At 36.7% G+C, this 14,055-nt stretch overlaps 1 protein-coding gene across 2 annotated transcripts in view; it reads right to left on the bottom strand.

Annotated features, from left to right (window-relative positions):
• The window catches only part of TAFA1 (TAFA chemokine like family member 1), a 499,612-nt gene that overhangs the window by 115,001 nt on the left and 370,556 nt on the right, over positions 1–14,055 (bottom strand). The window contains exon 3 of one of the 2 annotated variants that reach the window (XM_036219984.1): positions 1,695–1,835. In XM_036219984.1, the coding sequence (XP_036075877.1) occupies positions 1,695–1,835 (141 nt within the window). The remainder of the gene's footprint in view (positions 1–1,694; positions 1,836–14,055) is intronic. The other variant, XM_036219985.1, reaches the window with a different exon arrangement.

Raw genomic sequence — 14,055 nt, forward strand, 5'->3', positions numbered from 1 at the left:
GGAGGGACTTCTTGAAGAAGAAAAAAACATGTATCAAAAACAGGAATAAAGAATGATAATAACTACATTCTTATTAACAAGTACCTCAAATGGAAAGGAGTTAAGTAATCCAACCAAAAGATAGAGTAGGTGAGTAGATAAGAAAACAAGATCCTTATATGTACTGCCTATAAGAAAGTCACTTCAGATTAAAAGACACACACAGTCTGAAAGGAAGGGGATGGGGAGAGATATTGCCTTCATGGTCTAGAGGTTATTGCACTAAATAAAGTAAGTCAGATAGAGAAAGACAGGTACCACATGATTTCATGTACATGTGGAATCTAAAGAACAAAATAAATAACAATAACAATAAAAATGGAAACAAACTCATAGATACAGAGACTATTACGAGGGCTTCTAGACAGGAAGGGGGTTAAGAGGACGGTGAAGAAGGGGAAAAGAGTAAGAAATACAAATGGATAGTTACAAAATAGTTATGAAGTTATAAAGTATAGCATAATGAAAATAGTCAAAAATGCTGTAATAAATATGAAAAGGGGAAGAGAGGTACTAAATTTAGTGGGGTGATCACTTGAGCTCTAATCACTATGCTGTACAACTGAAACGAATATATTATTGTATGCCTATATAACTGAATAAAAACCTCACTGAATTGTACAATGTAAAGTAACCAATTGTCTATTATATTCAATAAAGCTGGGGGAAAAAATTTAAAAATAAGCGAGAAAGTGTATCTCTTCCAATGATCCCTGGCTTCTAGTGTTTAAGTCCTGTAGCCCACTCCCATGCTGAACAGGTAGGGCTGACTTGTATAATCAAGAAGGTATTCTGGAAGCAATGAAGTATAACTTCTGAGGTTATAACATTAAAGAAATATCATGTATTGTTCTCTTGGATCACTCGCATTGAAGGAAGCCAGCCGCCATGTTGTCTGAGCACCAAGCTCCAACAGAGAGGTCAATGCGGCAAGAACTAAGGGCACCTCCTAACAGCCATGTAATGAGCCATGTTAAAACCATCCTTCAGCACCAGTCAGATCTTGACTGTGGTTACATGAGAGACCCTGAGCCAGAACCACCCAGCTATGATGAATTCTTGACACAAAGAAATTATGAGATATTGTTTGCTGTTTAGATCTGCTACCATGTTTCTGTTTTTTGTTTTGTTTTGTTTATGTTTTTCTTTTTGTGAAAGGAGGGTAATTTGTTACATAGCAATAGATAAACATCATAGAATTGTTGGGAGGAGTAAGTAAAATAATGCATAAGAAGCATTTAGGACAGTGCTTGGCACATGGTGGATACTCAGGACACTTTTACCTGTTCATAAATGTATGTGAAACACTCAAGAAGTACCTGGCATATGGTGAATTCTCATTAAATATGTGCTAAATGAATACTATCATTATCACTATCATCATTATCTATATCCTCAATTTAAAATCACTTCCCCAATAAGCTGGACCCTCAAATTTCTTCTCTAAAAAATGTTAAAATAGAGCTATTTGAAAATCCCAAAGCCAGAGAAACAAGAATTTAAACTCTATGCTTAGGAGTGGCATTTGTGTAATTTCCCTCTATTTTGGCTACACCTTGTTCATTATCTTGAACTATGTTTAGATGAAACAAAAAATACGTATTATGCATGGTGAACACCTGTACGAACACATATATGTAAAACCAGTTACTTACCATCGACACAGGAAGGTCGGTTTCTTGTTGTTCCAGCCACTTTCCCAGGTAGACAGGAACACTTTACTGTTTGGGACCGCTCCTCAATACGATTCTTATTACAACATCTGTGTGCTGCTATCACTTCACATGTCCCTCCTTCTGGCAAGAGAGAAAGAATAGGGACACCAGTTAGAAATAATGCAGCATCCATGTAGGCCTGTGAGATATATGTGAAGGGGTTGGGGAAAGTGAGATAAATTAGAGCAATAGTTTCTGAGAAGTACAATTACTATGGGATTCTCTCCCACTACACATAGACAAGACTATATACAGGGTCTATATAATGTTGGAAAAGACAATAAGCATTATAGCACTACACTTCAAATTCTACAAAGAGCATAAATGAATAGCTCTCAAGAGGCAGCAATTCCAGGCTGGATGTACTGAAAGACAGTGGAGTAGTGAATGCCCGAAGCTAACAAAATAAAGATGCTACTTGATTTAAGTGCATTATATTTTTGGAGTTCACTCCCGTGTTATCTTTGCATTTGCAATTCTCTGAGCTTCCACTAATGACAAGAAACTGACCTTCCAGTGATATAGCACCTGCAGTTGCAGGAAAACTGCCCAGAATTTAGCTCTCCCTCCTGCTGCCTGCCCACTCTAAAGAAGGCTAAATAGAAAATTTAACTGGGGAGTCATTTCCCAAATCTAGATACCATGCAAGATTGATAGAACTGCTGGAGGAAATGGGTATGTGCTTTAAATGGCATCTCAAAATACAAACCTAGGTTTATGGTTTTATTTAATTGTTACAGGTCAGTCAAACATTCATCAGTATTTGTTGACATCCTAATAATGTATGTCACTCTTCACCAGGTTCTTAACAAGTGCACTCCTGAATTTGTCTAGAGGTTTGGTGAGCATTCAGGTAGGTCCTTCCAGCCTGCAGGACATCAGTTAAGCCATTTCTCCAAGGTCACAAAAGATACTCAAAGTGATCAGAAACCAGGCATTAATGTTTCCAACATCAAGTTTTGCATTCAGGAAAAATGTTCTTCATTTAACAAGAATGAGCCATAACTTTATGATTCTTGGCATTTAGGTTTCATTTGGCAGAAATTCAGCAAGCATTTGTGAGACAATGACTATATACAAGTTACTGTGCTGTAAACTGTAAGGAATATGAATCCAGCCCATCCATACATGGTGGGCACTTAGGGAACACTGATAAAAAGGAGAGGAGGGAGGAAAGATAGTAGGGAGAGAAAGAAGGAGGGAGGGCTTAAGACACAACTTCACCCAATGGTTCTCAGTGCAGGGATTGGGGGTAGGGGGTGGGATGATTTCCTATTTGTCCTCCCAGTAATGATATTTGGCAAAGTCTGGAGACATTTTTAATCATCATTTCAGATGGAGGGTGGGTGCTACTGGTGTCTAATAGGTAGAGGTCAGGGATGCTGCTGAATGTCTCACAAAGTACAGGAGAGCCTCTCACAACAAATAATTATCTGGCCTAAAATGTCAATAGTGCTGAGGTTGAGAAACCCTAGTTTAATGTGACAGAAACATTCACAAGAATTTCTGACTTAAGGGAGGAGTTTGGGCTTTCAAATCAGCTTGTTTTAGTCTGAATCTTAGGTCTGTCACTTGCCATCAGTTTCCTCATCTATAAAATAAGAACAATAATAACACCTGCCTCATAGGGTTGTGTGAGTATAAACCAAAATAACATGTGTAAGGATTACCACTGAGCCTGATACAGAGTAAAGTGACCGTATATGCTACCTATGGTAATAAAATCCAGTCACATTGATGTATTCATTTGGAGATGCCCCCTCCTTTCTGGCTCAGGAACTTTATAAATATGTTTTCTCCTGGAAAACTCTCTCCTACCTCCCATTCCTCCACAACCTACCCTCAACTCAAATGCATTTACCCAGTTAACTCTCTTTTAAACTGAACACCAAGGTTGGTTATTTAGAGAACATCCCCTCACTTCCATCACTTTTCATTCTCTGAGCATCCTATATATTCCCTTGCACAATTATAACTACAGGTCTGTGACCCTAGGCAAACTATAAGCTTGGTCAGGGTCAAAGTTTTTGCTTGTCTCCTCACAGCCCTCTTGTCAACAACTGGTGTACATGCTCTATAACTGTTGATTGAATGAATGAAGGAATAAGTGAATTAATAAAAATTAACATCAAAATGTAGGTACCAAGTTCTGAGGACATAGGTGGAAGAGTAGACACATTCATTTTTGAAGAATTAGAAAGGCTTCTTAAGTTATGAAAGATAGGGCAGAGCTTCAACAGGGGATAATGATGGGGAAGCATTTCATTAATATGAAAGACAGGCATTTTTATTAAAATTTAACTATAGGACAGTTTTAGATTTACAGAAAACTTGTGAAGATAGTACTAAGTTCCCATATATGCCACGCCCTATTTTTCCTATTTCTATTCTCCTTATATCATATTAATATGCTAAATTTAAACCAATATTGATACATAATTACTAACTAAAGTCTATGCTTTAATTTAGATTTCCTTAGCTTTTACCTAATGTCTCTTCCTGTTCCTGGATCCCTTTGAGGATCCACATTACACTTCATTGTCTTATCTCCTTAGGCTGCTCTTGGCTATGATAGTTTCTCAGACATTTCTTTTTAATGACCTTTATAGTTCTGAGCAGTGTTGGTCAGGTAGTTTATAAAATGTCTCTAAAATGAGATTTATCTGATGGTTTCCTCATGATTAGACTGAAGTTATGTGTTTTTAGAGGAAGACCACAGAGGTAAAATGCCATTCTCATCACATATATACTGTTGATAGTAAGGGTATATACTACCAATGTAACTTATTGTTGTTGATGTTGACCTTGATCACTTGGCCCAGGTGGTGCTTGTCAGATTTCTGCACTCTTCCCTCTCCCTAACCCTACTCCCTCTCACATTTTCCTTTTTTTTTTTTTTTTTTTTCAGCAAGTTACCATGTGCAGCCCACACTTAAGAACTGGGAAGTTATGCTCTACCTCCTTGAGGGTGGCGTATCTACTAAAACTATTGATAATTCTTCAGCATAATAGATTTGTCTTGTCTCTCTCATCTATTTACTTTTATTCATTTATATTAATATAGACTCATGAGTATTTATTTTATATTTTGGGTTATAATCCAACACTGTGTTATTTATTTTGTTGCTAAAAATATTCCAACTTCAATTATTGTGAGCTCTTTCAGCTGGTTTCTGTGTATCTTTTCCCTCACTCTTTTTAGGGAGCACTTCCTTAATTTCTGGTCCTATCAGGCTTATCTTACTTATTTCCTACTCAGGTCCTAGATTCAGATATTTCTCTAAGGAGTCAGTCAGAGTTATTTATATATTTGTTTGTTTGTTTGTTTATAATTTCAAGAAGTTTTTCAATTACAGTTGACATTCAATATTATTTTACTTTCAGGGTAATAGCATAGTGGTTAGACACATATAACTTTTGAAATGATCTCCCCAGTAAGTCTTGTACCAGCCTGACACTATATACAGTTATTCCAATATTATTAACTATATTCCCTATGCTGTACTTTACATACCTTTCACTGTTTTGTAACTGCCAATTTGTACTTCTTAATCTCTTTCCCTTTTCCACACAGACCCCTAAACCTACTCCTATTTGACAATCATCAGTTTATTCTCTGTATCTATGAATTTGTTTCTGTTTTGTTTGTTTATTTGTATTGTTCTTTAGATTCCACGTGTAAGTGAAATCACATAGTGTTTATTTTTCTATTTCTGACTTATTTCACTTAACATAATACTCTTTAGGTCCATTCATGTTATTACAAATGAAAAGGTTTCATTTTTTATGGCTGAGTAATATTCCACTGTATGTATGTACCACAACTTTTTATTCATTCATGTTTTGATTGGTGTACTTAATCCATTTACATTTAAAACAATTATTGATAATATGTAATTATCATTTACTAATTGTTTTCTGATCATTTTTGTAGTTCTCTGTTCCTTTATCTTTTTTTTTTTTTTTTTTGTATGTTGATGACTTTCTGTAGTGTTGTGTTCAGATTCCTTTCTCTTTTTTTCCTGTATATCTAATGCAGATTTTTGGTTTGTGAATACCATGTGCTTTGTATATACCAAGTTATGTTTAAGCTATCTATTGTAAGCTGCTAGTTGCTTAAGTTTCAACACATTCTAAAATTACTACAATTTTTACTGATACCTCTATTTCTGTCCTTCAATTCTAAATGATAACTTTGCTGGGTGCAGTAATCTTGGTTGTAGGTTCTTGCTTTTCATCACTTTGAATATTTTGTGCCAATCCCTTCTGGCCTACAAAGTTTCTGTTGAGAAGTCAGTTGATATTCTTATGGGAGCTTCCTTGCGGGTAACTAACTGCTTTGGTCTTGCTGCCTTGAAGAATCTTGCTTTGTCTTTAAACTTTGGTATTTTAATTATGATGTGTCTTGGTATGGGTCCCTTAAGTCTATCTTGTTTGGAGCTCTATGTGCTTCCTATACTTTTATGTCTATTCCCTACCCTTTTCTGTTATTCTTTTTTTTTTTTTTTTGAAATAGGTTTTTAATTCTTTGCTTTCTCTTTTATATGGTACCCCTATTATATGAATATTGGTATGCTTGCTGTCGACCCAGAGGTCCCTTAATTATCCTCATTTTTAAAAATTCTATTATTTATTTATTTAATTAATTTATTTATTTCTGCTGTTCTGATTAGGTGTTTTTTGCTACCTTGTCTTTCAAACTGCTGAATCAATCCTTTGATTCATTCACCTAATGTGCTGTGATTCCATCTAATGTATTTATTTCAGTTGTTGTAGTCCTCATTTCTGACTGTTTATTTTAAATGCTTTGCCTTCTATGTCCTTCTTCATGTTTCCTATATCTTTTTCGAAGTTTTCACTGAGATTATCTATTCTTCTCCTCCTCACCTCAGTTCATTGAGCAGCCTTATAACCAGTGTTTTGAACTCTGTGTTTGGTAGATTTTTCTAGACCTTTGTCCTATTCTTTCATTTAGTATATACTTCTTTGTCTCCTTATTTTGGCTGCCTCCCCATGTTTGTTACTATGTGTTACGTAGATCTGCTATGTCTTCTGGTCTTAGCACAGTGGCTTTATGTAGTAGATATCCTGTGGGGCCAAGTGGCACAATCTTTTTATTCACCTGAGCCAGGGCCTCCAGGGGTGTCCCTTTTGTCAGTTATATATACTCTCCTGTTGTAGTTGAGTCTTGATTGTTGTTGGTATGTCAGTAGGTGGAATTGCAGGTTGTGAAGCCTGGCCATGACTATAGCAGATAAGCTGTTGAGTGAGGGCTGACCTCATGGAGCAGGATTTGCTTTAATGGGCCTCTGGTACCCACTGAGTCCACTCTTTGGATGTGTTGTTTGTAGCACTATTTAGGTGGTGCTTAGGTGTAGTCCAAATCCAGCCATTAGGCACATTGGCTCTGGGGCCTCTTGGGAGCAGTTCTGGTGCAAGCCAAGGTCAGCCACTGTCTGTGTCCAGCACAGGGATATCCGGGAAGAGCTTAAATGTGATCTGTGGTTGGTAGCTGCCTGAGCTGGGCTGGAAGACACCTTGGAATGGATATGTTGTGTACCAAGGCTTGTTGCCACTAGTTCTAGGCTTAAAGCCACTTAGCAAGAGGTACGGGGAACGCTGTGGTCAGCCACTGCTTATTTGGGGTTTGTGGACCTTTGAGAGATTTTAGGAAAGTCTGCAGTATGGGTCCAGGCCAGTTACTTGTATGGATTAGCCTCTGAAAGAGGTTTTTATCTGATATATGAATTGGGTGGGGTAAATTCTCAGCAAATCACCAGGGTGGGGTGGAGCAGTGTTAGCCACATTAATAGAGATTCAGATATTGTGCCCACCTGTGCCTGTAAGGAATAATGGCACCCACCAGCGCATTAGTCCAGGAGAGAGTAGCCCCTACAGTTCTTGCCCTCTCCATATGCACCTGATACTTTTCGAACTGCTGTCCCATCACTGGAGATTAGGGCACGCGTTTGTCAGTGAGTGAGTCTATTGGGCCCTTTAAGAGGGTGTCTTGTCCTATAGCAGCCTTTCATCACACCTGAAAAGAATCCTTGCTGGTTTTCACAGCCAGCTTTCCTGCTCTGGAGCTTTGGGTTAGGGAGAATGAGGTGTGGTAAAAGGTTCCATCTTGATTGGAAGTCCTGGTCTGAGTATTTTTTCCAAGTATTTTTAAAAATACATTACGGTAGATGAAACTGAAGACCTGAGATAAGATTTAATTACAGAAGACTTACTTCTCCATGGAGAGATGTTGGTATTATTCTATGTTGCAATGCAACAAAAATGGGGACTTTAAAGTACCATTTATTGATGTGATCTGGATATTATTCGAGAGTGACCACCCTGGCATGTTTTCAGGAGTGGTTAGAGAAGTGCCAGGTAGCAAAATATAGGAACAAAAGGCCAGGGCAATGTCCTGAGTAGGAAGTAAGGGGGTTTGAACTTGGATCATAGAGCATCTCAGTCCCCCTACATGCCCATCACTGGGATTAAAGTTAACGGAACAACAGGGCTAATCACACATTATACTGTTTAACCTCGACACCTGTAATCAGGACACTTTAGCTTATAATTGTCAATTGTAAATACCCTCAGTCAAGTCAGTAATAGCTGGTTCTACACTTTAAGAAAATACCACCGATTTTAAAGTTAGCACTTGGCTTTAATGTATCTTGAGTCTTATTTAATTTACAGTCAATCTAGCAGACACAGTGACAGACATACCAGATTATCTGAATTACTTCCCCGAGTTAAAAAATATGGACAGCAAAGTGGCCACTGGAGGCCGAAAGTCCATCCCTCACAGCACAATTGTAAATGAGCCAAAGGAACAGTTCTATGTCATCTCAGTGCTCATTGCCATTTAGCGAGTTCTGAATTGGATGCTGAGCACTGCATTCGGCACTTTACGTACATTGATTATAAAATTACCAGCAACTGTACAAGGTATTGTCCCACTTTGCTGGTAAAAAGCTGATGCTCAGAGATGTTGAACAACTTGCCCAGTATCACGAGAGTGTGACTCAGGTTTGTTGGACTCCAAAACATACTTTTTTGCATCTTGCCACAAATAGTCATTCTTTTTTGATGGAAAACTTGCAAAAGGAAGTCCGACACTTGGCTTAGAATGGTTATCAAGGTTAATTATCTGTCCTGTCTCTCTTAACCCTCCAACCAAGTTTTTGACCTCATTTGCTACCACCCTCCTCACCTTCCCTCTGTTCCAGGGAGTCTAGTTTTTTTGTAGACTATGGTTTGAACATGGCAGGCATGATCCCTCTTGAAGATTGCTGTAAACCCAAGTAGATGTTGCTCTAAATAACAGTCTTTTCTGATCTTGATAAATTGAACTATATACCACCTGGGACATTCTTCTAGCATATCTCTGACTCATTCTGTCAATTCTCCACATATTGCCCAAATGTCATTTTATCAAAGACACATTTGACCACAATATTGAAATCATAATTCCCTTAGCAAGCACTCATAATCTTCCTTACTTTGCTGGATATCCCCACTCCTACCTCCAGAGTACCTGTAACTTTCAACTATAATATATAATTTATTTATTAATTATACTTACTACCTATGTGTTTTCCACTGTAATGTAATCTCCTGAAGAACAGAGATTATTATTTTTTTTCTAATGAAACATTTTATTTAATCTGCAAAATAGTTCAAAGACAGAAATAGGACTATTGTTACCCTCATTTTCTAGTGAGGATGAAGACTTAAAACAGCTGAATAATATAGTCATATAACTAATGATGATAATAATAGTATAAGAGCTAACCGTTTATTATTTATTATGTGTCTGACACCATGGTAAACACATTATAAACTTTCATTTAATTTTTGCTCACAATAGCTCAGTGAGGTTATGATCACCCTCATTTTACAGAGGAGGCAACTGAGACTAAGAGCAGTTTAAATACTTGCCCCCATTTTACCTAGTAAGTACCTGGTGGCATCTGGACCAGAATCCAGATCCTCTGATCTCATACATAGTTCTCTTTCCCTAGTCCCACCCTGACACACAGGCTGCCATTTCTCTAAAAAGGGAGGAAAGCTCAGTGACTAGGGATTGATGAGTGTTCCATTTTCATTAAAACCATGTATATAAATTCGGTGACCCCAAACCACATCTTCCTTAGGCTCATGGATGATGAATTTGCATGCTGGAAGCCAGGGTAGTGTTGCTCTAAATAACAAGCTCATATGGTCATGACAAGTTGAACTATGGCTTCAATTATACTTACTGCTCAGGTATGCCAATATGGAACCTAGAACTAGGTGTCAGAGGCCCACAAGACTTTAACATTAAGGAAGTCTGATTAGCGCCATCATACCCAAATCTCCCGATTCCTAAAGTTTACATTTGTGACTGATCTAGCCATAGTCAATCAGAAAAATTTAATCTTTTGATCTATCATGACTACAAAACCCGGTTCTACCGATTTGTGTTGACAAAACAAAAATACTATATCTTTCACAGAGCAAGTCTCACATCTGTGGTCCTTTGCTTAGAAGTTTTCAAGTTGTGCTTTGTGAAGCTGTATAGATTATCTAAGGGAGTGCAATAATGTGCATTGGAGGAAAGAAGAAAGCACCTCTAGTTATTTTATTTTTTGACATTCAGTATAATAATCTTTGCTGGATTCCTCTGCTAAGAAAAAGTAAAAACAACTATACTTAGCAGATAATCAGCTTTCTAAAGCTAATATTAAATGACAAGTATTTTGTTGGACAGATGAATAAATGGATGAATGAATGGATGAATGAATTGATGAATGAATGGATGAATGGATGGATGGATGGGTAAATGATTAATAGAACAGATGAAAAATGAATTACAAATATAGATTTTTCCACAAATAGTATGGAACTGTTTCTTGAGAAGGATGAATGTCTTTGGTAAAATAGTGCATAGTAAGCTTGTAAGATATATTCCCCCACAAATTTTTATCTGTTTTTCACTTCTTGGCTATATCAGAAGCTCACATTTACTGTGTTTACCTAAGATACAATGAGAAACTGATCAAATTCTGTGAAAGGAAATAAAATTCTGGACTTATAATAACAGGGATGAATTCTTTAGGGCCCTGTGGAACTGACTTTGAAGTCTTATCTACTCTTTTCATTTACTGGCTACTTGAAAAGGGAGACTGGCAACCAAAACATTCCCCAGCTTTGTCCCCAGTGAAAGCAAAGTTAAGTTTCTCATAACCCTTTCTGGGAACCAGAAAATTGTCTGTTTAAATATGTTTTATCTACATTTTAAAGATTACCTGGTGAATTGTTCTTTGAAATTCAACCGTCAAGGTTATTGCAAAATCATAATAATAATATTTGTCACGTAAATACCTTTAAGACTTTTCTTCGGCACCAATGCTAATTCATTTCTAAATTTTATATCGATCCAAGTCAAAATGATTTGAAGATGATCTATGGCATCTCAAAGCAAAGTCAGTTAAGTCTTCAGGAAATTGAGCTTCCTCCATCTTTTTATTTTTGCTTATTTTTGGCTTGTGGATTATACATAAAATGGATTATTTTCTGGATTTCACCCAGCATCTGTAGATCCAGCAAATAAGACAGGTGAAGTAATCTACTAGCAAATGGCAGAAAATGTGGCATAAGGAACAAGCCAGTATAGAGGTTGTCTATACTATTCAGATTTTCCAGTTTATTGTTTCTACCTTCAAATTTCTTTGTCTATAGAAAACGAATCTAAAATGTAAGAAATTAGTCTCATATCTCAAATCAAGCCTTATAAGGGGGTCCCATTGTTCTTTCAGGTTAGAAGTACATTCAATAATTATCTGGCTAATGCAAGCTATCTGAAAAAGTTAGACTTGTTAAATGGACATCAATTTCTAAGTTCTCCCTCCACCACAGATTCTCCCTCCTTTTGTCCATGTTCCCCCAGGTGGCGATGGGAAGGTCCCCTGCTGGGTAGCTCCATAGGGCAGCTCTCCACTTTCCCCTTTTCTCTTTCTCTTGTGTTTGTTGGAACTCCACATACATTATCAAAATCTATTTTTAACAGGAATAGAAGTTTTATAATATCCAAAAGGATAAAAAACCCCCCACAACATTTTAAGATTATTTCTGGCAGCAGCAACTCTCTTGGAGCTTGAAAAGTTAAAAAATGCCAAGCACAATATGCTCTTAGCAATGATCCCTCTTTCACAGCTCAATGTATCATTGTCTTGCCCTATTCAAGTGAGAAAACATAAAGAAGATGGATTACTAAGGATAACATTTCCTTTTAAAAAAATCCTCACAGATGACAATTATATGTCATGATGGAAAAGAAAGATGAGGTTAGGAATGACTGGCAGGCAGATGGCTAAAAACATCATAAAACAGAATTTGCTGCCAGAATGAACATTTAATAGAAATTGCTTATACCTACCAACTGGACTGCTCTGGGCTACGAATTGGGTCAACCATTTAAGAATGGACACTTGTGGAAAATTGCTAATGTCTAATCCTTTTCTTCTGCCAGAGAACTTGACATTCTGTAGTATATTTTGTTGTTGATGGTTTCATGTCCATGACCAAGCATAGCCAAGAAATTTGAAATTATCACAACCTCAGGTTTTCTGTGGGAAAAAAAGATACTAATGGAGAATATAAAGTTGGAATTAAAAAAAAAATTATCTTAAAAAATAAGGTAACAAGATCTACCCTGTACATTTTTTTTTTGCCCTGTATTTACTATTGAGGTCTTCTTTGGGTGGTCTTCCTTGGGTGGTCTCCATGCTATAAGTTAGATTTTCCTATTATACAATCCTATAATCTCACATAGTTACCTCACAATAATATTCACAAGGCATTGTTTTGGCACTTTAAATGATGTATTACTATTCTTATAGAGGGTAAGGACAGCAATTTTTTTTTTCATTTTACCACTTCAACCTCAGTACTGGGTTCATGTCTTGCCTGTAAATATTTGTTGAATGAACCTATTTCCCAAAGACTCTCTCTTAATACCCATAATGTGCTCTCTTAGCAAGCTCAACTTTTCTTTTGCAGCATGTCTCCTAATTGAAATAATTGGTTCACTGCCTATCCTGTTGGGCTGGACACTTCATGATGGCAGGGACCACATACTATTTATGTCTTTATCCCTAGTAGGCATTCATACATTGCTAAATGGCTGAATAATTAAATGACTAATTGATGGAAGATAAAAAAGAATAAGAAAGAAAGAAAAGAAGCAGAGGAAGAAAGAAGAAAGGGGGGAAGGAGTGCAAGGGTAGACAGGAAGAAAAGAGAAAATAAGAATGGAAAAGAAGAAAAGAAAGATCGAATATCAATTAATTCTCTTTATGAAACTTTCCCTGAGTATCCATTATGTAGTCTTCTTAGAAAACAAACTTGACCAATAAATGTAGCTTTTGCAAAGAATTGGCCTTCTAATCCCTCTAGAAAAGTCAGCTTGAACATTGGTTTGGGGTAGAGTCAAATGTACTAGTAAAAGGTCTTTATTCTAAGTAAAATGACTGGAAAATGAAACTGCAATTAAGAGTAACCATAAGGAAACTTCAATGTTCATTAATAGTTAAGCCAGGCTATATCAGTTGATAGTTGAGGACGACTTTTGGAGGAAATGAATAAAACGTGATTAATAAATAAATGTTAAGCCTGACATGACTATTCGGATCCTCACATTTCCACTTTATTGTAAATGGTCCCTTTCTTTAAAAGCTATTATCCATGACACAAAGCACAGATTTTTTAAGATTCACTTTTAAAGGACTTCTCGATCAAGGCCTTATAAATAACTTTCCTGGAATCTATTGCAGTGGATTTCAGAAATACATATTTAAGACTGTGTTAAAATTCTTTATTGACCCAATGGACTGGAAAAAAGCTCCAAGTGTGTTTGTAAATCATTGACAAGAGAGCCACTAATAAATGTTTAAGCATGTTTTGGTAGAGGAGCACAAATGAGTGCTTGATTCGTTTTTACTGGAGATTAAACAAATTACCATCTCCTCTTTTCTAGGTCTTTGGGGTATAGAGAAGACAGAGAAATGTAGGAAAAAGGAACAAATTTAGGGCTGGACACACATGTTTGAGGCAGTATAGCATACTGAATAAGAACACAGTTTCCAGAGCCAGGCTGCCGAGATTCATGCCCTGAATCTGCTGCTTCTTATTATTTTTCATTCTATGCCTCAAGTTCTCCTCTGCAAAATGTGGATCATGGAGTATTAACTTCATAGATTTGTTCTGAGGACTAAATGGGTATGAGAATTAAATATAGGCAAAGTGGTTATAATAATATTTG

The sequence above is a fragment of the Rousettus aegyptiacus genome, unplaced genomic scaffold (assembly GCF_014176215.1).
Source record: "Rousettus aegyptiacus isolate mRouAeg1 unplaced genomic scaffold, mRouAeg1.p scaffold_m13_p_4, whole genome shotgun sequence".
NCBI lineage: Eukaryota > Metazoa > Chordata > Mammalia > Chiroptera > Pteropodidae > Rousettus > Rousettus aegyptiacus.